The sequence below is a fragment of the Macrotis lagotis genome, chromosome X (genome assembly GCF_037893015.1).
Source record: "Macrotis lagotis isolate mMagLag1 chromosome X, bilby.v1.9.chrom.fasta, whole genome shotgun sequence".
In the NCBI taxonomy this organism is placed as follows: Eukaryota; Metazoa; Chordata; class Mammalia; order Peramelemorphia; family Peramelidae; genus Macrotis; species Macrotis lagotis.
The window spans coordinates 294,108,571-294,135,583 of NC_133666.1; the positions used below are offsets into that span (position 1 = coordinate 294,108,571).

At 35.8% G+C, this 27,013-nt stretch overlaps 1 protein-coding gene across 1 annotated transcript; it reads right to left on the minus strand.

Moving 5' to 3' along the window:
• Window positions 1–473: 473 nt before the first annotated feature.
• On the minus strand, window positions 474–27,013 carry SEC11C (SEC11 homolog C, signal peptidase complex subunit). The gene is made up of 6 exons (XM_074208023.1): window positions 26,776–27,013; window positions 11,097–11,206; window positions 6,754–6,903; window positions 3,514–3,633; window positions 1,120–1,177; window positions 474–667 (listed from the first exon to the last, which is right to left on the minus strand). The coding sequence occupies exons 1-6, from the start codon at window positions 26,815–26,817 to the stop codon at window positions 614–616; spliced, it is 534 nt and encodes a 177-aa protein (XP_074064124.1). The 5' UTR covers window positions 26,818–27,013; the 3' UTR covers window positions 474–613.

Consider the following 27,013-nt stretch of genomic DNA (forward strand, 5'->3'; position numbering starts at 1 on the left):
TTAACTTTGATATGGAGGGCAGATTACATATTATAGGAAGGGTAAGGTAGACCTTAAGAAAATGGTACATCTGGTTTAAAAGCATACCAAATGACAAAGGCAATGGAACAGATCACATCCTTTCCTGTCAAAGATTGCCAGAGGTCATTTTCTAGTGTTTTTAAGTTGTCAATTACAGAACATATATTTATATTTAACAAGCTATATTTTCACAGGTTTATGCTTGTTTTTGTTTTTTTTTCCTCGAGTGATGTTTTTCATTAAGATCAAAATTTTGTTTTCCTTCAAGAAACACTTATTTCAAACAAAACCACATGGAGGCGATATGTTCCCCCACCAATGTTCCAGTCTCATAAAGGGCCCATTTGATACTTTAAGAGATAAAGATCCTTATTCTCTGCTTATAGTGATTATGTGACACAGGAATATAAATTGGATGGATTCAAATTTGAGAACACAAGAAAACAACAAAGTTTACTGATGAACCGTTTATTTGGACAAGACAAAAAAATCTTCACACTGTTTTCTTTTATATAGAAAGTGAGACATTTCAAATATATTAGTTTTTCTTTTTTCAATAGAATCCATTTCGTTCAGGAATTGCTTCTCATTTTTAGGATTCACGTTTCAGTAACACATACGCACCCATTACAGCCAAAAGAGCATACTGTAAAGAAACACAATGGAAATTATAGTACTTGCTTCACAGAATGGAAATAAATTTAGAATCTATGAAATTCAGGAAAACCTTATATAGTGATGGTCTAAAAAGAAGTAAATGGTCACTTCTTCTCCATGTTATGTTATGCAACAAATTAAGCACTAGATTTCATGCATGTTAAAGTAAAAGACCAGTCAACATATAGCAGGAATATGAATCTGAATAGCCAGAATTTAAAGACAGCTGAAAATAAACTGTTTTTGAATAATTTCAAAATACATTATGAACCAAAAAACAGAAAAAGAAAAGAGAGAAAAAATTCCAAATGATAATTTCCCTCCATAACCTTCAAATAGTTTGCGAAAGAAGCTGTTAGGCATACATTTCTCTAAAACCATGTCTTTTGGTCATTCAAGTTATACAATTGACTCATGTTCCCTCCCCAAAAGTGTTCCTACCTTGAATTTTGGATAATCATTCATGATTATGGTAACCATCCCAACATATGGCAAAAACCTAAGTTGAAAAATAAAAACAATAAAATTACTCATAAAATGTAGGCCCTGGATTCAGATTTAAGAACCAAATATTCTTTAAGTGATGGCAAAGATGCCAATGATTGCACAGATGTAAATAAAGAACTTGTCTCTGAAGAGGGGTTTACTGGGTTAAAAAAATTGCTTCAAAAACCAAAGCCAATTCTTAAATGTGTACATGAACTTAAACTCACAATTTTCTCATCCTCAATGGCTACATTTGCTACCACAAAAGGGATACACAGAATTTATTTTCTGCACAAATGAAGAAGTTTTTACAAATTCCATTTGCAATATCTTTAACAGAGAATTAAAGTTAACATTTCTACAGAAATATTGTCAGAAAAGTATGTGAGGCAGACAAAGAATTAGGATTAAAAAACCCCATTTTCTTAGTTTAACTTGACACACATTCTTATCACTTCAGATGTACAGATGATTGCTATATGGATCAAGGTTCAAGAATTACCAACCAAAATCTGAAAGTTTGAAATCTAACCAGTCTATACTAAGCTGACAATTTAGAAGGGTATAGAAAACTCATGTTCCCATTCTTTTTTTACTTATTCAGATTAAGTACCTCTGTGTCTAGGACTCTGCTAGGTTCTGAGAATAGAATGACAAAAACATGTGTGAATGGGGGTAAGAGGGATAAATAGAAAATATACAAGTGAATATAAAATAGTTTGGGAAAGAGAGGGAGAAGGAACTAGCAAATCATCATTATTCCTGTGAAATCACCCAATTCTCAATAATTTGGCCAAATAAGGAACAAAATTTAAGTGAAACCAATAAATAAATCTTTTTTTTTTTAGCAAGGAAATGGGGGGGGTGTTAAAGTGACTTGCTCAAGGTCACACAGGTAACTGTTAAGTGTCTGAGGTTGGATTTGAACTCAAGACCTCTTGACTCCAAGATTGGTGCTCTATACACTGCACCACCTAGCTATCCCACCAATAGATAATCTTTAGATTTCAATTAAGCCAACAGGCCCAACTGTAGGAGCTAGTACTGGTGGAGGTGGCTGTGCAAAGGTAGTTAAGATCATAGGACTGGAACCCAGTCAGCAGCACCTGTTCTGTGAAATGCTTTTTGTGTATAATACCTGGTCCTAGTTTGTTGTCTTGGATTCTAGGAACACCAGCTTAACCTAAGGTTTATGATTGCTCTGTGGCCTCTAACTAGTTTTCTCTTAACCACATGGGAATATTTTTTTTAAGAGTCTCACATACTCCCCTTGTGCATCCTCCAGCAGAAGTATTAGTGGATAGTTAATCAAAAAAATCAGTGCGGGGGGGAAAAAGAAGTCTCAATTGGGATAACCAATCCCTGGAAAAAAGCAAGGGTCTGATAACTGAGACAGGGAGAACAGAGGGTTTAACAGATAAAAATCACAAAAAAAATAGAAAATAATTACTTGCTTTTTTCAATTGAATAAAAATTTGTTACTATCTATAGGAATGAGAACTTTACTACACCATTATGTAAAAATTTTCTGATAGTGAGACTTAAGCATAGAAAGCCTGCTAAAAGAGGCGATGGAAGTTTTCTCTGGAGGTCTTTTAGCCTAGGATATGTTCTCTTCTTGAGATGACTAAAATGTGGCTATGCTTATTGGCAAAGGGATCAAAGTAGATAACACTCATCCATCTGAGTCTCTACAACTACTTTGTAATTAATTTGTCTTTTCCTGATTGAGGAAAATTTTTCTTTTGGACTAGATCTATGTTTTCATTGGCATAGAAAATTCTTGGCGAGGAAATTCCTCTCCCAAGGTAGCCTGTAGCCTGGCACTTCTGCAGCTTAGACTCTTGGAGAGTTACCTGCCTGGGGCACTGAGTGGGTTAAGTGACTAGCACAGGATCATACAGTTAGCATGTGTCAGGGTGGAACTTGAAACTGGTCTCCCTAATTCTGAAGTCAACTCTCTATTCACTGACTCTCTGGAAATTAGAATTTCAGAAAAGATTAGAGAAAATTCAATAATCTGTCTTCAAGTAAAAGGGTACTGCCTAGTTTCCTTTCACCCAAAGTAGATGCTGAAACTTTACCCTAAAATAATGACAAATGGCTATAAACACCAAGAATAAATAACTTTTGGAGTGCAAGAATATTTCTGAAAAAGATTTCAACCTGTGGCACAGAAAATTGATTTGGGTCTGGTTTAGCATATGTCCCTGGGAAGTTCTGCTGAGTTTTACTTTATAATTATGGCACAAAACTGGATCATCTGTTATACTCAAAAATTCAATCTCACTGTGGCCAAATTATTTTCTGTGACACTGAAACCATAAAATATAAAAACAAATTCCTTACCCTCTTGCTCTTCCTACAACATCCTTCTTTTCTAGCCAGTTTTGACCTTCTTTGTACAAACCTCTATCATCAACTTCATTATTATCTCCTTTAGTCAGAAATTTGACATTACCATTGTCTCTGAAAGACAAAAGAACATTAACTTATAAATAAGAGACATACCTATTATTGGTTTCCTTATTGTATGAAAAACTAAAAAAAAAATTAAACTGTCATAAGCACTACTTACATCGAAAAGTGTGTTTAATAGTTTATAAAGCATTTTCTTTACAATCCTGGGAAATGATGCAAACATTATTCTTTTTATTTTACAAATGAGTAAAACTGAGACCCAGGAGGGTTGTGAATTGCCCAAAGTCACCCAGTTAATGAAGTGGCACATCCAGGACTCAAAAGTCAGGTCATCTGACTTCACTGAATTCAAGCCTCCTCCCAAGCAATATTAAACTGAAAATATAATATAGTCAAATACCTAAAGAAATATTTCAAGAATCTTTAAAACAAAAGAACAAGAATCTTTAACAACAAAAGAATAATTCAATTAAAAAGTCTCTTAAAGAAATAAGTGATCTGTAAACTAAGCAAACAAGAACTACTAGTTAAAACTAACTGATATTACGATATTTGCAATAAGGAAAATGAAGGTACCTAATATGCTCAACCCACTTTCATATATGAATGAAGTTCCATGAATTCCTTATATGCTCCAAGTCAAATATATGCAAACATACTTGTGAAACTGACTTGTGAAACTGAGCACTCAGATTAGGCTGAGAGCAGCTTAAATCCCAGAAAATGGTTAGTATTTTCTACACTAACATCTTAAAATTCAAATCAGTTAGCATTAGACATTAACTAACTAAACATTATATGTAGGCCTTTGAACACTTTTTGCTCCCCTTCCACACACCCTGAATTCTTCAACCCCCTTTTCACACACCTTTACATCTAAAACTTGTTTATTTTACTGACAAATTACCAAACCAGTATTACATAAGGCTCAACTTGAAGAAGAATCCAATTGACAGTTTGGCGGTGTTCTAAAACACCTAAGCAATCCTTGACAAAAGAAGAGCAAAGTGATCCAGAAGAAAGCCCCTAAGCAAATAAAGAACAGTAAAGCTTTACAATGTGTCCAACTTTTTAGATCTTTTGGGCCAAAATGCCTAAAAAGAACTTGTCAAGGACCACAGAATAAAATATTTATGATGACTATGTAACCCATACTACCATTGAGTATAAAAATAAAATGCATTAATGCTTCATGAAAGGGCTTTGAGGGCTGCATGTGGCCCGAAGGTTGAACACAGCTGTATTACATTTTGATATCACATTAATGTGAAATATACTCTGCCAAATTTGGGGTACACAGCTACTGACAAATCAAACAGATCTGAATACTGAGTCTCTTTTCCATTCTCCTTTTTTATTTGGCATTGTATAATGTGCTACTTCCCTCATCACAGAATACAGTGAAGTAGATTGTTGGGAAAGAGGTAACAACTAATGCTTTGAACCAGTATGTTTAGAGAAAGGTTATACAAATGGGACCAATTCTAAACATTCTAAAAAAACATTGAGACAATCTAGACCCCAAAACACAAAATTGCCTAATTAAATAGCTATAAATGTTTTTTTAAAAAATAAAACATATGAAAAAATGCACAACCACAATTAGATAACATTAAAATACCCCCAAGAATATGAAACCACATCAAACAGCCACAAATTGATTTGAATTATAGGATCCTACATTGTAAAAAAGAAACCAAAAGAAAAAATACAGCAATAGAGCACACAAATGTAAATTATTGGAAATTATTAATGCTTCAACTCTGAGCAATTTTTCACTTTCTAGTAATTAAACAACAAAATTACAATAAAAATCAATCACTCCCATTAGCAGATAAAGAGTGAGCAAATTTCTTCCTTTAATAAGTAAAAAAGTACTTAGCAAAACCCTCACAGAGTATATTTTAACTACAAATGGAGGCTTAGAGTAGATCAGTCTTTTTAAGGAGCAGTCACTCAGGGCAGAAACATTATGAACAATTCAAGATATTTGGGAGTAACGGGTAGACTGGAAACCTAAAACTTGAAATTTAAGTGTATATGGAAGGATTTACTCCATTGCCTTCATAATACGCTGGATTTATGCTAATCACACAGTTTTTAAGAAGCAAATTAAAATAATCTAATTTGCTACTGAAAAATCAATAATCAAAATAAATTATCATTGTTAATCAGAAATGAGATTTCTAATTAGAAATTAACATGTGAATTGGAAATCAATGCTGCCAATTCTTAGAAACCATTTCGAGATGATATCAGAGGTATTTAAAGGGAAAGCAGGTTTATTTGCTGAAGGACATTAGAATTTCAAAATAAGGCAACTCCAACTATTTGACTAAATAGGGACTCAAAGGAAGGGAATGAAGTAGATATGAGAAGAAACAATTTATTTCAAGGATACTTCATAGTATATTGATCATTCAATAAGCCTTTATTAATTATCTACTATTTATAAGCATTGTTTTGGTCTTGGGGTTACAAAGACACAAAATTAAATAATTCCTGAGCAAGCAAAGTAAGTTGATTATTTCTCCATGAAATGTAAAAGAATAGGAAATAACTTTTGACATCAAAACAAAATTCATTTTGCAAAGGGATATAGTATCACCTTAACATGTATGTGTGTGAGTTACAAATATATGTATGTTTGTATATTTTTTTTCTAATATTAAACAATGCATTAGTGTGCTGCTTCCCTTATCACAAGAACATAGAATAAAAACAAGAATTTGAAAAAAATTTCACAACTAGTGCCATAAAACCAGTAAGTGCTACAAATGGAAATCAATTCTAAACATTCTAGGACACTGAGATGTCTAATATATTTTTATATTATATATGAAATAATATATCATTAAACTTTATATTTGCACATCACAATAGTTTTCAAAGTGCTTTCTCATGAATAATGTCATTTAATTCTTCCAACAATGCTGTGTATTACTGTCATCTCAGTCTTAAAGATAAGGAAACAGGTTCACAAAGGCTACAGTTAGTTACTTGCCCACAGTCAAGGAGTCAGGAACTGGTAGAAGGGAGCAGGGTCATAAACCAGGTATTTTTGAATTCCATTCTAGCAGTCTTTCCACTGTGCTTTGCTGACTCTTCAATTATGAATCAAGAAATAAGGAAATACAAAAAAAAAAAAAGAATAAAAATTCTCATTACTTTTCATGGACTTTGATGACTCTGTGAACTATAGGAATATCTCTTCCTTCAACTTTAAAAACAACAATTTCACCAGCTCTAATAGGATCTTCCCGGAAATTTGTTAAAAACAGAAGGTCTCCTCTATGAAATGCTGGCTCCATACTGCCACTAAAAAAAAAAAAATACAAAATCAACACAGGGTTTAAATTATGATCTAAAAATGAGCAACATTTAAAATCTACACAAAATAGTACAAAGGTGTCAATTGAAATTACTTTCAATAATGCTATCAAGGACATGTTTCTGTTCATGAAGAGGTATAACCCCCAATACCTAAAAAAGTGATAAATATGGCATGAACATATTGGCATAAAAATAAAAAAGAATTCTTAAAATTGAGTATAAAAAAGATCAGGGTATGAATTGTAGAGAAGTCTTACTTTAGATAGTAGGTCCTACTTACTTCCAAGGAAGCTATTAGTTCTAAGGCAGAACAAGTTCAGGAATATAGATGTAGAATCAGAATGTTTTAGCTGAATGGGACCATTCCCTCCATTTAATTAGATGATGAGGAAGTAGACCCAGTCAATAAATTAACAAACACGAAATACCCACTATATTCCAGGAAACACCCATATGTTCCACTATGGATTACAGAGACAAAAAAATGAAGAACAGTCCTTCCCCTCCAAAAGTCCAGAAAGGTTGACTTATTCAAGGTCAAAGAATGGCAGAGCTGAAATAAGAGCCCAAGTTCCCTGACTCCCCCAGTTCTAGAGTTCTTGCTAACACCAAGCCTGAAAGGGCCAGATTTTCTAAAATTTCAATAGAGGGCTGAATCTACTGTGTTACATTCTCTCCTTCTAAATCTCTATCTTGGTAGGTAAATAATAAGCAAAATATAACTGATTAAGATGACAATTGAAAATGATTATAAAACCCTGGAGTCATATAACTAAATAAATTTATCTATAAATTATACCCCAAGATTCCCCAACTGAAGTAAAATAGCTTACTTTGCTTAAATAGTTGACATGAAAGGATCACATTCTACAAGTAGCCTTTCTTGATCCTTTTCCATTCCTGGTGTCCTCCCAACCAAAATTACCTGTATTTATTTAAATGTATTCTTTACATATTTATCTATGTACATCTTGTCTTCTCTCAAGAGAACCTAAGCTTCTTGAGGACAGGTCGGTTTCCTTCTTGTCTATGTATTACTACCCCTTCCACCCCACCCCACCCCGGGCACAATGAATTTAATAAAAGCTTGCTGACCACTCCATTGGCCTGATGGGTTGGGTGAGGACATGAAAAATGATTTGTGTTACAAGTCATTTTGGGTTTTGGCAAACTAGTTTGTCTTGAGGACTATCATAAACTTTAAAAACAAATTAAACTTACTCCTCTTTCTAGTATATTCCTTTCAAATATTTATTGGGTATATAAATGAATGCAAACTCTTCTTGTCAACAATCTATTTAGGAGACATGATATACAAAAAAAGGCAGCATTATATGCACCATCTTACTAAAGTATCAAATGGATGATAACAAAGACAATGACAGTCAAAGGGGTAGGTGATACAGGCCTGGACCAGGTTTGGATGAACAGGTAAGCTAGTTACCAGATAACAACTTATATTTATAACAACTCATATTTATATGTTCAAATACTGACAAAGTGTTTTCCTCAAAGGATTCTCATTTTGCAGATGGGGAAATGGAGGCTCAGATAGATTAAGTGACTTACCAAAGGTCATACAGTAATTATTAAATGGCAGAATTGGGACTCAAACCAGGTCAGGAACAAAGAGACCATTCTAGGGCAAATGGGGGAACAAAGGAAATAAAGTCACAAAGGTAAAAAACTAATAAGATTCTCCTGAGGGGCTGTGAGTAATCATTTGTGAAGAGGAATAAAAGGGAAAAAAAGCTGAAAAAAAATTTGCCTAAGTCAGATTAGTGGGTAGTGCTTGAATACCACTCTTTTAAGCCACGAATTAAATTTTTTGAGCAGAATTTCTCTCCCACATCTGACACTACTTCTAGGATAGGAAAGAAAAGCATCAACACAAAGCAACCCAGTGAAATCTTACTAATCATTAGTATCCTTCACAAATCATTTTTCTTAAATAAAAGTAGAAATGATCATTGCAATAACAGTTTCCATATTTAAAAATGTGAAATGCCTAAAGTTAACTAAGTCCAACAAAAGGTCAAATTATAAAGACCCAGAAAATATTTTTTCTTGAATTTTTTTAAAATGAAATTACGGTTTCTTTTAGAATTTTAATGTAAGTTTAAAGTGGCTATATAACCTTAAGCCTATTATGATACTTGTACCACATGGAGACAAACTTTCTGTGCCTCTACAGTAACTACATTTTTGTCTCATGGCTCTATTTTCACAAGAAAGGAAAGCAGGCAAAACTGCTAATTTTCTGTCAATCTTTCTCAATTTTCACTTAATACTATGTGACTGATACTGAATTCAATAAGTTTTTTCCTTTTCTTCTTAGGACAGTTTTTTAAAAATCAGTTCTCTCTGGACCTGCTGGATATTGTAGAGAAAATTTAAGTTCAGAAATCACAGTAATAAACACATTTTTCTGTGTTTGACTATAGTGTTGGTTTCTTCTGTTCAAATTTATCTTTTCAAAGTGACAAAAAAATATTTATAAGAAAATCCAATGAGAAAATTTGTAACTGTCATCTGAATACTTCAATCTGAATATTTCTAAATGTGACTTAGGAAATATAATTTCATTAGAAAATTAAGTTATATATAACAAATTCTATCACATGTTGATTGTGAGGAAAGTCCTTTCTAAACCTACATATTTATATTGCTAAACTAGTAAAACAACTTTAGAACACTATGATACAATTTTTAAAAAATAATATTCTCTCCCTAAATTTCAGGTGTTTATTCTGCTCTTACCTTTTTCACTTGAGTAGGAGTTAGAAGACCTGAGTTCTAGTTTTGGCCTTGCTTTTAACTACCCATGTAACCTTGGGGATGTCAGGTCTCAGTTTGTAAAATGATAACATAGATCTGGGGTGGGCAAACTATGGTCTATTTTCAACATATAAAATCTAGTCTCAGTCTGTTTGGTATTTGATTTGGGGTCTTGGTCCTACAGTTATAGTTGGACAACCTTTGCCTTAGGTGATCCTTCCAACTTTTAATTATATAAGTTTTTTTTTCATAGTTTCAAAATTCCCATAATTTTTATTTTCATCTGAGAGATATACCCTCAATGAATTGCAAATAACTAGAATAAGTCTGATTACAAAGTCTGAGATAAAGCAACAGCATCACAGACATATTCAGAATAGGATACTACAACATTTCATGGTTCTGAAACATGGTTAATATTAATGTAGTCATTTAATTTCAATGATTAACTTTTCGTCAAGTATGACTTTATGGTTAGATGAACACAATTCAAGTGTTAATTTATACAAAGTTTTTAATATCTAAGGTATTTTAAGAAAACCATAAAACTTGAGAGTAATATAGAGTACAATCTACTTAAAGAAATTTAAAAGAATGCTATTAAAATGCATTCTCAGGGGCAGCTAGGTGGTGGAGTGGATAGAGCACTGGCCCCGGAGTCAGGAGTACCTAAATTCAAAACTGGTCAAAGGCACTATTAATTACCTAGTTATGTGGCCTCAGGCAAGCCACTTAACTCCATTTGCCTTGCAAAAACCTTAAAAAAAAAACAACCAAAAAACCAAAAAATGCATTCTCAATGCAGAAGAAACTTGATGGGAAATATCAGAACTTTTTTTAGAAAGGTCATTAAAAAAAAGTTCAATTTTTACCTGACTTAAAAAAAAAAATCACCAAAAATGACAGTTTTTCCATATACAAATAGAACAGAAAGAGGGTTATAGGTGAAACCATGAAGCTTTATTTTATATAGCTGACTTTTAAATATATAATAAATTTAATGTTATTTTCAAAGGCTGTTGTAAGCCTATCTATATTTTTTCCTATTCTTTCTCTTTACATCTGTGCATTTTTTTCCTGTTCCTTTGCTTTACATCTGTGCAAATACTAAAGATTTGAAAGCATAGTAAGAGCTCTATCAATCAATATCTAGTCTTAACTATAAAGCTTTTCACTGAAGGTTAAATAAGAAAAGACAAAATATTATCCAAATAGATTTCAAGTAGTCCTATTACAAAGGACTTAAAATATTTCATTTAATTAAAGATATGAAATTCATAAAGTTGATATAATTTAGAAAACTCTTTATTAAAGTATTTATGTTTATGCTACCATAAAACACAAAACTATTAACAACATATTAATGTGGCCAAATAAAGAAATTATTATGGAAGACATACCTCAGAACCACCACAATAGGGCTTTCACTCCCAGTGACAACTATCAAGCCTTTCCATATCATAAGAGCAGAAGATACAATCATGGCAAAGTTTAAAACTTGGTAATACAGCTGTGGAAAAAAAATTAAAAACAAAACAAAAAGAATTCTACTGAGGATATACTTGAGTTTTTCAAATAAAATAAAAGAGATATATGAGCTTATAATGAACTATTTCTAAATATACATTTAACAATAAGCTGAACAACACTTACAGGGAATAGACTTCCTTGTACCAAGAAGAGGGTTCAGAGGGGCAGCTAAGGTGTGCAATGAATAGAGCACCAGCCCTGGATTCAGGAGGACCTGAATTCAAATGTGACTTCAGACACATAAAAATTACCTAGCTGTGTGGCCTTGGGCAAGTCACTTAACCCCACTGCCTTGCAAAAAGAAAAAAAAGCTCAGAGAAAAAAGGTACCTGGGGGGATGGATTACAAGGCAGCTTTCTCTAAGCCAAGAATCCCCACCAGGTCACTCAACAAGGATCAATCATCTAATTATCTTCCAAAATCTTTACACCAAAGTTTCACCCTATCTATTTACGAAAATAGAAGAAACCTTAGAGCATGTTTTCACTTGTTTTCTCCTCTGACTCGATCTTAGAGGAAATGATATATTTTCAATCCATGCCAAAGCTTCCTCATTTCTATGTCCTTGATCCTCCACTCCAATCTCCCTTAGGAGGGACATGTCCCATTAAGCATTCATTTTCAAATGTTCCCCCCTTAACAGCCTACTTACTCTAGAAACATACTCAGATTTATTCTATCCTCAAAAGCCTTCACTTGACTCTTTCATTGTTGCTTATACACCATGTACTTACTACTCAAAACCTTTCAATTTGTCTTCCAATACCATCACTTTATTGAACCCAACTGTTAATTTAAAGGCTACAAATGAACCTAGTGCCAAAGCTGATAGCCTATTCTCAATCCTCATGCTACCATAACCTTTTGCAGACTTTTTTGGAAGGGCAGAGCCTGGATCTCCTCATTTCTCCCAGATCGGTAGTGCTGCAGTTATTCACAAGACTGATGTCCCTACTGATCAGCATGTGAATTTTCATTGACTCCATTCTGACCTGCACTAGTTTGCCCCGACTTGGACAGCCAGGTGGATCCTGTTTCTAAGGGTTCACCATACTGGAGCCACTCTCACTCTCACCTGAGTGGTCCAGTATACTGCAATGTTGACCATCTCCTCCCTCCTGGACATTCTTTATTTATCAGCTGTATGAACCGTGAGCAGGTCACTTAATCTGCTTGCTTTAGTGTTCTCCCTTCCACCACTCCCCCCCTTTTCGGTGAGGCAATGTGGGTTAAGTGATGTGCCCAGGGTCACACACAGTTAATTAAGTGTCTGAGGCTAAATTTGAACTCATGTCCTACTGACTCCAAGGCTGGTGCTCTATCCACTGCACCTCAGTTTCCTCAACTGTAAAATAGGGATAATTAAGGCATCTACCTCCCAAGGTGGTTGTGAGGCTCTAATGAGATATGTATAAAAAAGTGCCTAACACAATATCTGGCATTTAGCAGGTCCTATGTGAATGCTAACTTCTTCCCCTCCCTTCCCTTTCCACTCTGTTTCTTTCCTCTCGTCCACACCGATCTCAGGCTAGCACCATACTGGCATCATCAATGGCCAGCTGGTCTCTCTCTCTCTACTATCCCCTCAGCACCTTACTCCTTGCTCTTCCTCCTCCTCCTCCTCCTCCACACACCTCTGGGTTTGCTCAGAACACCATCATCCTTCTATCCACGAGTCTTCCCTCCCCTCATCCCCTTATATCCAATCAGGTGTCAAGTCTATCTGGACATCGTCTTCCATATCCATGCTCCCCTCTCCAGTAACAGCTGCCATCCCCTAGCAGCCCCTAGCCTAAGGACTCCTCTGTACTATTCTAACAGCCTACTGATTAGCTTCCCTTCCTTCCCTCTCTAGTATATTCTCTACATACTTAACAAACTAACTTATTAAGACATAGATGGGGGGGGATAGGAGGGAGGGAAATAAAGTTAGTAATAGTAATAGTGGGGAAAAATTAATGAAACAAGTTTGTCTGATAAAGACTTCATTTCTCAAACATAGAGAACTGAGTCAAATTTATAAAAGATAAGAGCCATTCTCCAAATGATAAATGATCAAAAGATATGAACAGTTTTTAGATGAGTTATCAGTGTTATCTTTTTAAAAATGGCATAAATCATTACTGATAGGAGAAATGTGGGTTGCAACAATTCTGAGGTACTACCTTATTATACCTATTAAATTCACTAATAGGCCAGAAAGAGAAAATACAAATGCTGGAGGGGATATAGGAAAAATGAGACATTAATGTACTGCTGGAAGAGTTGTCAAAGGATTCAACAATTCCATAGAGCAATTTGGAACTATGACCAAAGGTATGCCCACTCTTTGATCTAGCAATGCCACTACCAGGTCTATATATTCCAGAGGAATTGAAAACTGGCAAGGAAAAAGGGAGGTTTATGTAGAAGGATATTTATAGCAGCTCTTTTCTGCTAATGGCAAGAAACTGAAAATTGAGGGGATACCCATTGGTTGGGGAAATAGCTGAACAAATTGTAGAATGTGATTAAGATGAAATACTATTCTCATAAAAAATGATGAATAGATGTTCTCAATAAACAAACTTGTATGAGAATCAAAAAAAAAAAAGCATAGATCTGACCTATGTCTTAGATCAAAGCTTTCCCTGTTTTCCTCGTTATAAAAATAAAATACAAACTCTTTGGACACTTAAGACCTGCCACAAATACTGATCTGACTCACCTAGACAATCTTATTCATAGTCTTCTCTTTCTCAGATTTTGGAGAAAGGATGAACAGCATGGGAGGAAGGAGGATAAAACAATAAAATATGCTGCCTACTGTATGTTAGGCACTGTGCTAAACACTTTACATACATTATCTCATTCCCCCCCTCACAACAACCCTTTGAGGGAGGTGTTTTTATCCTCTGCATCTTACAGGTGATGAAACTGAAGCAAATAGAAGTAAAGTGATTTGTCCAAGATCACACAGCTGGTGATTGTTAAAGTAAAATTTGAACTCAGGACTTCCTAACTCTAAGCCCAACACTCCATTGCATAACCTAGTGAAACTATTTCTGAAACTCAACATTACACCTTCCACCTCAAAACATTTGCTCAAAATCAGATTGTTTTCTTTAATCCTTATCTCAGCCTCTTAAAAAATCTTTATCTTGCTTCAAGTTCATGTCAGGTACTCTTTGAAGCCTTCCCTGTCCTTCCCTGCCTAGTTCTTGCCCCTCTCTTCAAATCACTTTTATTGACTAATCAGTGTAAATTTAAGCTTCTCCAAGATAAAAGCTGTTTCATTTTTCTTTTCTTTGTATCAAGTGTTATACCTTGGGGGCAGCTAGGTGGTGCATTGGATAGAGCATGGGCCCTGGAGTCAGGAGGACCTGAGTTCAAATCCAGCTTCAGACACTTAATAATTGCTTGGCTGTGTGACCTTGGGCAAGTCACTTAACCCCATTGCCTTAAATAAATAAAAAAACCCTTTTTAAAAAAAAAGCATTAGGCCTAAAAGTTCTGAGAATTAAAAATCAGAAAAATTCCAGTATTAAAAGTTGGGTTTCTGCATCAAGGAATGTCTTGGAATTAGCAATTTCCCAAACATGATTTATCCTGTTTTCCTCCTAGTCAACTCTAGGCCCAGCTCATTATCCATATGCAATTTATAATAAGATTACTATAAATTTTCAAATTTTTATGATGTTAGTAAGGAGTGGCATAGGAGAGAAAAAAAGACTCCTTATAGAATCTAAGTTTGAATCTCCACAAAACATTCTACTTTTGACTGACACATTCAATAGGATTTGACTTTAAGTTTAAAGGAGAAAAAATGCTTAATTAAATATGAACACCAACATCCTCTTTGCCCTTTCTTCTAGAGTATGATCATCTCACAAATAAAAATTAAAAGAGTATCCAAATAAAGAAAATAGTATGTACTTTTGTTTCATCAAATGTACTGTATATAAAGCTCTGTGCTAAACTTTGCTTTTAATTAATTTGGACTTAATTTATTTAAATGTCCTCTGTACTTGATGATAGGGAAGATATAGATCACAGAATTTGAGAACTAAAAAGGGACCTTAAAGATCATCTACTTCAATCCCCTTAATTTATATATGAAGAAGTAGTTAAGAGCAGATTACAGAGCTTACAGGTCCTCCAACTAAGTAATAGCAGAACAGGGAGAAGTCAGGTCACCTGACTGTAATACAATGGTGTTTACATTGTACTTGCAATATAAATTTGAAATTTGCTTTACTTAAAACTTTTTGCAGAAAACAGCTCTTCTTTCAGGACAAGTAAAACCTTAAAAATAAAAAAATGGGGAAAAATGAATGGCATATCCTGATGATCTGGCTCTTTGTCTACTTTAAAACATTTATGAATCATAATTCTGATCCTAATCATAATAATCACCTTAGCATTGGATAAAATGATTTAATTTCATTTGCAGGATAACTTTAGGTCATGACATGTTTGTGATCACAAGTTGATATTTCCATTTTGGGCTGTGATTTTTCCATAAATGTAGAAAATCACAATATTTTAAATATACTAAAGTTTCTAAGTAATAATGTCCTTGGGAATGAATAATATGTTGTGGGTTACACCATATCAGAACAAAGCCAATATTTAATAACTAAGTACCTTTGAATAATCTACAAGATAGACAGACATATGAACTATACTGAAAGGCACTTTAAAGTCAGAGCAGTTAATGTGTTCAGTCACTTAACTATGTGATGTGAGGCAAGATAATCAATCCTCTTTGGGCCCAAGTTTGCACAGCTATTTTAAAAAAGGGGGGGAAGGATTGAATTAATTTACTTTAACAAACATTAGTTGCATTAGGTATACTTCAAATGTTTTACAACCTCATTGATAGGGATAACTTTTTTTTTTTTAGGTTTTTGCAAAGCAATTGGGGTTAAGTAGCTTGCCCAAGGTCACATTGCTAGGTAATTATTAAGTGTCTGAGGCCGGATTTGAACTCGGGTACTCTTGACTCCAGGGCCAGTACGCTATCCATTGCGACACTTAACCGCCCCAGGAATAACTTCTTAAAACAGAGTCCTATAGGATTCCTTTGGGGGGGGGGGAGGGGGTTTGCAAGGCAAAGGGGTTAAGTGACTTGCCCAAGGTCATACACCTAGATAATTATTATGTGTCCAAGTTGAATTTGAACTCAGGTCCTACTGACTCCACCCACTGCACCACCTAGCTGCCCCTTACCGAAGGACTCCTTACCATTTACTTTCCCTTTCAATCCCCACCTTCCCTTCTCCCCCCCCCCCCCCAAGTTTCCATAAAGGGTCCCATAACTGTGTTATAGGACTTTTTCTAGGACAAGGGTGCTTAACCTGGGATTTATAGACTTTTAAAAAATATGATTTAGACAACTATTTCTAGTACAACTAATTTCCTTTGTAATTCTATGTGTTTTATTTTATGCATTTAAAAACATTAAACAAAGACAGGATCCATGGGTTTCACCAGATTGCCAAAGAAATCTATGATCCTAGAATGGTGAAGTACCTTTGCAGTAAGTATTTTAATATTTCTAAGGCACCAGTCAAGTACTTGAACTGCCCTTCTATACACGGAACTGCCTTGGGCTAGGCCTGATGGCCTCCTCTTTTACACTGCTTCTTGTAACCAAATGATCACTGACCATATACAACAGCTCATCTATGTCTACTGAACATTTTCCCACTGCCCTTGGGTAATCTATTATTGTAATTTTTCATTGTGTAATATATTCCATAAATTACACACATTATCATGTAAAAATACTAGGTGTTAAAAAGATGGGTTTTTGATTGGTGAGTGAAAGCACTGAGCAATTTTCTAAATGCATTGCTACCTTCTTTAGTCTTCTTATTCAGCTCTGGGCCTAGCTCACCATCCAAGATATGAGCATCCAAACATAGATCAGACCAAATGAAAGGCATTCTTCAACCACATGACTTTGTCCAAGTGAACTATTAAAATTTGCTTTGCTTATTCTATATTCCAGCACCCAAATGTACTGTTTCTCATTCCCTTAACCTGTCCTACCTTTTTCTACCATTGTGCATGACATCCTAGTCATAGAATGGCCTACTCCCACAAATCTAACTGTCAAATTCCTCTTTCTTCAAAACCAGGCAAAACTCCTCTATGAAGCCTTCCCAGATGCCCCCTTAATTCTAAGAGCTCTTTTGTCTTCTTTAATTCGTCTTGGTACTCTGTTTAGGGGGAAGCTAGGTGGCACAGGAGATCGATGGTCTGAAGTCAGAAAACTCATTTCCTAAGTTTAAATCTAGCTGGAGACACTTACTCTGTTGTGTTCCTGAGCAAGAAGACATTTAACCATGCTTGTTTCAGTTCCTCATCTATAAAATGGGCTGGAGAAAAAAGTGGCAAACCACTCCAGTATTTTTGCCTAGAAAACTCCAAAAGGTCACAAAAGGTCAAACATAACTGAAAAACAACTAAATAACAACATTCTGTTTAGACCTTTCCTATGCATTTATAATAGCATAATTTGCATCATAATTCCAAATGAATCAATGAAAGAATTTTGTTTGTTGAGCGGTAAGAATATCCTCATGGGTGTGTGTGTACACGTATGTATATATGTAAATACATACGTACCCCCTCCTGGCTTGCTTCTTGACTACTCACACTTCTTGGATGAGATAACAGTCAACTCTATTTCATCCAGGAATAAGGAAGATCACCAGGCTGTAAAGTCTGCCAATTATCACCTGCACCTCATCAACAGTTATCATCTGTGCCCTATCACATCTGCCTTGCTTCTATGCCCTGCAATTCATTCCTTGCACTGTGATCCAACCTTAAAGACCCCTGGCCTTGCAACCTGCTCCTCCACAATACTTGTAAGACTTCTGGACCTTTCTGTTTGCCCTGCAGCTAAAAGTTCTTTTATGTGTCATCTCCAATTAGAGTAGGAATTTCTTGCTAAGAAGAATTGTCTTACTTTTTCTATATGTATCCCCACAATTTGGCACAGCACTTAGCCAACTTGTTAATAATTATTTTTTCATTCATTTTACTTGTCTATATTTTCATATATCTGGTTTTATCTACTAGATTTTCAAATTCCCTGGGAACAGTTTTGTTTAACATTTTTATCACTACATAGTCTTGCACACAGATACTTAATTATATGTTGAATGGAATATAATTTCTTGAATGTATGATCAGAAAAGGAGGTGGACTGGTGAGGTGATGAGAATGAGAGACAACAGATGGCTAGCTCCAAAGGAAGACATACTGTGAGTTGGTAGATAGGTCTCTGAAGAATTCATGGAAAAACATGGACAAGTATGACAAGAAAGCAGGAGACATAGTTGGACTGCCATCTGCCCTGGTGGGGGGCGGTCTACAGATGGACTGCCAGCTGAACTGATGCAGGGGTACCCATCTCAACCAGATATAAGATTTAATTGGAAAATACTCTAGGGCACTTTCAAACAAAGTTTGCTATTTCTGAGGCAAAGTTTCCAAGTCCTTTGTGACCATACTGATTTAATTCAATAAAATGTAATGCAACAAACATTTATCAGGTATCTCCTATGATGGCTACTTGTGAGAGACTATGCTAAACAATGAAAATACAGGAACAGTCCTTGTCCTCAAGGAATTTGCATTGTTCTTGGAGAATAAAAACGGGTATGAAAGTAAATAAATACAAAGTAATATCAAGAGGGAGGAGGCTAATAACTGGGCGGGGGGGAGAGAGAGAAATCAGGAAAGGCTTAATGTTGGAAGTGGAACTCAAGTGGTACTTGGAAAGAAGCAGTGGATTCTATGAGGTGAAGGTAAAGAAAGAAGCTCACAGCTTCAAACTCATGGAGGTGGGAGATGGGATGTCATATATGGGAGCAACTTCAAAGTAAAAGTGGCTGAAATGGAGATTAATTGAGGAGAAAATAATATGAAATAATACTGGAATGTAGGTGGTAGTCAAACTGTGGAAGGTTTTAAATGTCAGGCCAAAGTTTGCTTATTTTATCCAAGAGGCAACAAGAAGCCACTGGAAATTTTTAAGCAAGACATAGTAGATCTAGCTTCGAAGCAAATTCTATTTTTTAGCTTATTTGGCAAAATCATCATACAATGAATTAATTGTTTTCCCTGATTTTTTTTTACCTTGAAATCTTGAAGAAAAGAAAATCAATTTAAAAATTATTTTCTTTTAGCAAAATAATTTGAGAGCAAGATGTTGACCTGAAACCTAGCATTCTGTTTACTTGGTGATTTCTTTGGTTAATATTTTGTGCACAGCCCTTCCACGATCAAAATAGAATTCAGTAGAATAAAACTTAACACCAAAGATGACTTGTTAAGTGTCTGAAAATTTTAAACGAAAAATTCAGTTTATAGATAATGTCAACTGAGCAGTACAAAAGTGCTAACAACTGATTATCAGATGTACTTTTTCTTTCCTCCCTTAAAGTGGAAACAAAGAGAAAAGAGGGACCCCTTTACATACACTATTTAGTAGATTTTAGAAGGCCAAAAAAAAGGGATCTCAAGTAGGTGAATGTGTTCAGAGAACAAGTATCAGCAGACAACAGAAGCTGAAATTCTGAAGAAATTAATGTTTTACAATTTTTAGTCAGGAAAAGAAGCACAATGAGCAATCAACAGAGTTGGCTAACATATAAAAGTGGGAGATTAAGTCAGGGGTTTGGAAGGTCAGGCATTCCTGTCAGACACACTGTAACTTTCAATACTAACTTTCAACATCTCGTTTTTGAAGGATTTTTTTTAAACTATTCAGTATTACCAGGATGACATATTTAACAATGAAACCTTAAGTTCTCAAAAGATTTTTCTGTTGATAATATCAAAGAGCAGAATAATCAGTCGGTTTTTAAAAAATGTTCTCTGTTAAATTTAGTTACAGCTGTCATAGCAGTTGAGCAGCTATACAAACCTTGAAAAATTCTGTGCCAAAACATATTCCATAAAATATATGACATTTCCTATGACTACACACAATTCTTACTTGGAAAAATGTGGTGCTTCCATTCAAGTTCTCTGATGATCATCATGATGTAAAGGTGACCCCCAAGTTCCCTAAATGCACTAGCAAAATTTGAGTTTCTAGCTGGACCTACCAAACTGGAAAGATTTACAACATAGATCCAGCAACAAAATAGGAGTCTGTTTTCCAATGGGCATCCTAGATAAGTTTTCCAATGGACATCCTAGATAAGTTCACTGAGAGATAAGTTCTCTCACCAGAGATTTGGTCACCAAGTGATGAATTTGGAGAGACCAGAGCATTAAACTATTTAGGAAGGCATGTATGCATGTATAATTACATGCATGCAGTATTATACGCACTTATATTACATATATTGCATAGCTATATACACAGATAAATTTGTTTACACATAAAACTGATTGTATAGAGTATTCAGGTTCTTGAATTAATGAAGTAAATGTAGTACACACACACCAAAGAAAAAGTTATATTCTGCTATTATTCATCATCCCTGCCTTAAATGTACTGAGGGCAGCTTGTTGGGACTAGGAACTCGAGAAAAAGACAGGAAAAAGAATGGGAGTGTTTTGTTCATTTGTGTCACCTGACTAGGGAACTACAATTCTTCAATGATCGTTTTTATCTATAGAATAGATTCTGCCTTACCCACCCAGCAATATGGAAGTCCAATTCATATCTGTAATGCAGTTATAAGGTTGCAAAGTTGGGTAGTGGTAAATAATTCCCTAGTCAAGTGTCCATAAACAGCTGTATGCCCTTATGAGAACAAGCTCTTAAGGTCCAATTAGTCATTCTTTGATGAGATAGACCACCAGTTGTCTAGAATGTCTAGCTTAGCAAAAACCCTATGGGCAACAAGACAATACATCGATGATTTAACTAGTTAGCTTCAAATTATTTCTTGTTAATTAATGGTCCCTGGAATATAACAAATATTATGAATCTACTGGTACTTCTGGTCTGTGACTTCAATGTGGATTTGTTAGCTGTCTATGATTTTTATTGTTATTTATGAAAGGTATTTATGTAATATACTAAAGAAGTCTAAGCAATTGCACCAGTCAAAGAATGAAGAAAGCAATCTGATAAGACTAGGTCCCTTGGGGATGGTAGGAAGGGAGTGAAGATGAAGGTATAGACACAAACAGCTAGAATATTTCTTAAGTACACCAAAGGAATTATGCATACTAAGTTTATTCATTTTTCACATAGTCAAAGAATTCTAGTAACTATCTGCTCACTCTAGATTGCTACCTTTGAATGGGTATTGATTCTATTTGTCCTCGAGTTTTAAATAATAATAGACTCAAGTTCAAGAGCTATTTATGATTTTGACAGAACTCACCAACTCTTGGCTAGACTTTACATAGGCTTAAGTATGCCCTATAACTGTAGGGGGAGATGTCACAGAAAAACACATCAGCCAGGTAGACTTTGTTTATGATCCATAAATTATTCATTTCTCTAGCTAATATCACTGTGAGTTTCTTTTTCTTTGATCCAAACAGACTATTATTTTTTATTTAAGTCAAACTTCTTTACTGGAGCTAATAGTCAAAAACTCACAATTTAACAACACCATCAATATGCCTTTTCCCATCAAGAGAAAGAACAGATCCTATCTTATTTTTGTGTGTGTATAACTTGGAAAAGTGGTTATAAGGATCCTATAAATAGTACTTAAGGATAAGTAAAGCAGTAACTTAATGTTTAAAGAACTGGTGTTTAAAATGGAACTCCCTAAACTTACCCTCCTCCAAACTTCTTTATTACTGGTGAAGGGAGTATCCATTATTTAGTCATTTAGGTTTTCAACTTTGGAGTCACCCTTGACTTCTCCTTCTCCCCTCATTTTCCATATCCAGTCAGTTCTATTTCCAAAACTTTCTTGGATCACTCCTCCATGGCCATACTAGTTCAGGCCATTATCTTCTCTTGTTGCAGGACTTCCAATCTCTCCCCTATACAAATCCATCTTCTAAACAGTTGCCAAAATAAACTTCCCTAGAAATAAATCTGACCATGTCGTTCTCCTAAACAAGGACATCCAGTAGCTCCTTACTGTCTGCAAGATAAAATACAAACTCCTCAGCTTGGTACTTAAAACACTTCATAAAATGGCTCCAATCTCCCTTTATTTCACTACACACACACACACACACACACACACACACACACACACACACACACACACAAAATAAATAAATATAATATAATATATATACTTAACTACTTAAATATTCTATCCTCCCCACTCCTTGCCCTCCCCAGCTAAGAGCTGTTTTTCATTTTGTATTTTTATCTCCGGCACCTAGTACACATAGTAGGCAAATAATAAATGATTGTTTGATTGAATATGATTTAACAAGCTCATGACATGAGCTTTCAGTCTACAAACTTAGGCATTCTCAGAAGATTCTATGCTGTTCTCACGCATCACTGAAGCTGGCTACAATGTGAAGCTAACTATAGGCAAATATACAAAGACAAATAAGGAGAACAATTCTTGTTTCTGAGCTGCTCCCCAAAGTGATGATTAATTTTCACATCATGGATATTGTCAGGTTCATAGAATTTAAAAGGCAAGAGGAACCTTAAAAGTTATAACTTCCCTTTCAATACAAAAATCTCTTCTATAAGCAGTTCAGATTTTAAAAATCATGCAAAGTTAAACCAGGTAGCTGGCAGTACAAAGGAAGAGGATCAATTCGACCTCCTAAAAGAACAGATGTTTATTAAACAACTTTTATGTACAAAATGCAAACCTTGCCAACCAAGGTAACGGAGATAGAAATAGTGGGGAGGAAACCTCATAGTCCTTGCCCTTAAGATTTCCCCATAAAAGGAGGAATTGGACATGTACAAAGAAAAATGATACAAAGTAGAATATAATAAAGGCAAAGGAAAAATCCAGACAAAGTACTTTAAAAGAATTTAGGAAGGAAGGGACAATTTTAAAATGAAAGAAAGATGAGATGGAGTTTGACAGTAAGTTTCATAGATAAATTATAGTGGGTAAGAAGATGAAATATATTCCAATTACAGAAATATGATATGATCTTAGCAAGTAAGTGAAGGAAGGAGGAGAAATGAGATAGGGGGAATGTGAAAGTATTTGTTGTTTGTCCTGCTAAAAGAAAGTCAAAGACATCAGGAAGGTGATATCAAGTCTTGCAAGTGAATTGGTTTTAAGTGAGGCAGTGCTCTAACTCTCTCCTCCTGAGCCACCTCAGTCCAGTGGCAAAATACAGATCAGGATGACTAAAGATGGCCCTGATGTTGTATTAAGGTCTTTCCCAGACCTCAGTTTGTCTGAGGCAACACTCATTCAGTGATTAAGGTTAAGAAGGACAGAAGGAATGGTGCATGAAGGGAATCAGAGTAAAATAAGGGTTAGCCTGACATTTAGGTTGAAGACATGGCTGAAGGAGGTGGAATGGGAAGGGAGGGCCAACATAACAGTTATGCTATCTTTTAATATTTAAAACATTATCATGAGGAAGTAAGATGGGACTCATACCTAATACATATCATAGCAATGTATCAGAAAGATATTTGGGCAACAGTGTAAAGTACAGACTGGAGGAAAGACAGAATAGTGACAGAAAGATCAGATATAAGGTGGTCTAACAGCATCACATCTCAAAATACATAACAATGCAGTAATCAGAGAAACAATTTGGTACTGATTAAAAAATAATGCTTGATCAGTAGGATAGATTAGGAACAAAAATAAACTTTAATAGGCTAGTGTTCAATATATTCAAAGATTCAAGCTACTCCCAATATGACAAGGAAGACAGGAAAATTGAATAGTATATATCAACATTTCATATTATATGTCAATATGACCTAGATATAAATGTTCACAACATAATTAGATGAAAAGAAAGAAACGAACTTCTGATCTATGGACAAGGGGAGAGTTTGTGATCAAGCATGGCATTGAGAGGATCACAAAAATAAAAAACAATTATATATACACAAAATTTAAAAGTTTCTGCACAAACAAATCCATTACAGCTAAAGTTAGAAAGGAAGGCTAATTGGGATTAAAAAAATCTTTGCTTTAAGTTTCTCTGCTAAAGCTCTCATTTTCAAGATATAGAAGCAACTAATTAAAATACCCAATTGACAAATGGTCAAAAGAATATGAAGATGCAGTTCTCAAGGTAAGAAAACCTAACAATATATAACTACATGAGAAAATGCCTCAAGTCACTAACAATTAAAGAAATCAAAATAAAAGCAACTCTAAGCTCACATCCATCAAATTGGGACATCCATCAAACTGGGGACAAAAAAACAAAATGACAAGTGTTGGAAGATCTTTGGGAAAACAAACATAATGATTTATTGTTGTTGAAGCTATGAATTGGTCCAGCCATTCTGGAAAGCAATTTGGAAATATATCCAAAAAGTTACTAAGCTATGCCTTCTCTGTGGCCCAGCAATACCACTACTAGGACTATATCTCCAGAGATCCAAGGAAGAAAACAAGGTCCTATATATGAGAAAATATTTACATCAGCTCTTTTTGTTATACTGGCAAAGAACTATAAAGTAAAGGATTACCCATCAATTGGGGGAATAGCTGAACAAATTTGACATATAAATGTAAAAAAATTTATTGTGCGAAATGATGGAGATAGTTTCAGACAAGCCTGGGAAGACCTATATGAACTAATGAAGAGCAAAGTGAACAGGACCAGGAGAAAAAAATGTACTCAAAATTGAAAAAAAAATTTTTGAAAGACTTATGTTGGGGCGGCTAGGTGGCACAGTGGATAGAGCACTGGTCCTGGAGTTAGGAGTACCTGGGTTCAAATCTGGTCTCAGATACTTAATAATTACCTAGCTGTGTGGACTTGGGCAAGCCACTTAACCCCATTTGCCTTGCAAAAAAAAAAAAAAAAGAAAGACTTATGTTGATTAACAAAATAATCATTCATGATATTCCAAAGGGCTGATGAAGATTACTATCCACATCCTTGCAGGAGTGAAAAATAGAAATATGTGGGCATGGCCAATATGTAAATTTATTTTGCTTGATTATGCACTGTTGCAAGGAATTTGTTTTTCTTGAGTCTTCTGAGGATGTGGGTGTGTGTGTAAGGGGAGAGTGGGAAGAAAAAAATGCTTGTTAATTAAAAAATAAAGTTTATTTATAAAAAACACCTTTTAGCCACTGCTTCTAGGTCTTTTTCTTGGGCCTAGCAAAAGTCTAATCTCTCTTCCACAAGACAGTCTTCAAATCTGAAATCATAGTTTTCCTCAAATCTTTTCTTTTCTAGGTTAAACATTATTGTTTCTTTAAGTGCTGCTCCTTCATAGTAGAAAAGTACAAAATGTTCTTAAAATGTGAACCAGAGCTTGGGAGGAAGGTTAGGGCTTAAATATATATATATATATATATATATATCTTTAGAGTCAGCTACATAAAGAGGTGAAGATCAAGAATCAGGACCCGGGGAGCGAGGAAAAGGAATCAAAAGCATACAGGAAAAAAAGGATCAGAGGTAAGAAATTTTGAGACAGTGGAATATAACAGGAGTCAAAGAACAAGCATTTCAAAGAGATGATCAACTGTGCGAGAAAAAGCTACTGGATTATTAGTAACATTTGAGATGATTTCAATTGAGGTAGAGGTCAAAAGCAGCATAAAAGTGGGATACAAAAATAGCTAGCATTTTACAGCCCTTAAGATGTGCCAGACACCGTGCTAACAAATTTACAAATATTCTCTAATTTGATTCTCATAAACACCTTAGCAAGTGGGTGCCATTGTTACCTCATTTTACAACAGATGAAAATGAAGCAGAGACTATAAATGAAGAGTCCAAAGAACCTAGGTTCTTCTTGACTCATTTTTTTCGGTCATGATAAGTAGTGAAACAATTTTTGTGTAATTTGACAAAACCAGTGAAGGAAATTGGAGAAATTAGCTTTGGAAAAGATGATGGTGAGACCCCCTGATAAACAAAAAAATGAAGAATCAGGGAATCAAGGAGGTGGAGAAGAAATTCGCTCATGCCACAGCTGTAATGCTCTAGTTCTAAGTGCCTGTGAGAGTGGCTCCTGAAACGCACAACGCACGGAGCAGGTTGGAATAAGGGCAGCAGGAAAACATTTCAATAGCTGTTTGAAGGGATTTCAGTGAAATTAGGCAGAAAGCACCGGAGCAAGCAGACAAGGAGGGGGTGACACGGTGAGATGGCTCGTCACAGCCGCCCGTTTTAGGGCCCAACACCGGCCAGCCCTTCGAGCCTCCTCGCCAGCCTAGCCCTCAGGGAGGGCAGCCTGCACGGGGTGGCTCCCCCGCCGTGCCGCCCCCGCGCCCCTCCACCCCCGGGCCCGCCGAGGTGCTGGGCACACGGGTCAGCCCCGCACCGGGCGGCAGTGCCCTTCTGGCACCGCGGAGCGCCCGCTTCCCGGGGGCGCTCATGCAGGCCGGGCCTGCCGCTCCCTCCACGGCCTGTCCCCGCCACCCCGCGCGGCAGCTCCCCAGGCGCTCCCGCGGCCCCGGCCCCGGCCCCGGCCCCGCTCACCTGGCGCTTGTTCATCTTCCTTAAGTCCCCGAAGATGTCCATGGCGGGTACTCGAGGCCGGTCCCCGGCGCACCACAGGGAGGAAGAAGGGGGCCCGAGCAGGTAAGGGGGCTCCGGCCAAGACGCTGTTACCCAAGCAACGTCGACACACCTGCCTGGCGCCCCCTTCTCCCTCCCTTCCTGCTTCCTCGCAGCCTTGTCTGGACCGCGCTACGGCGAGTCCGCGGGACAGGTGGGA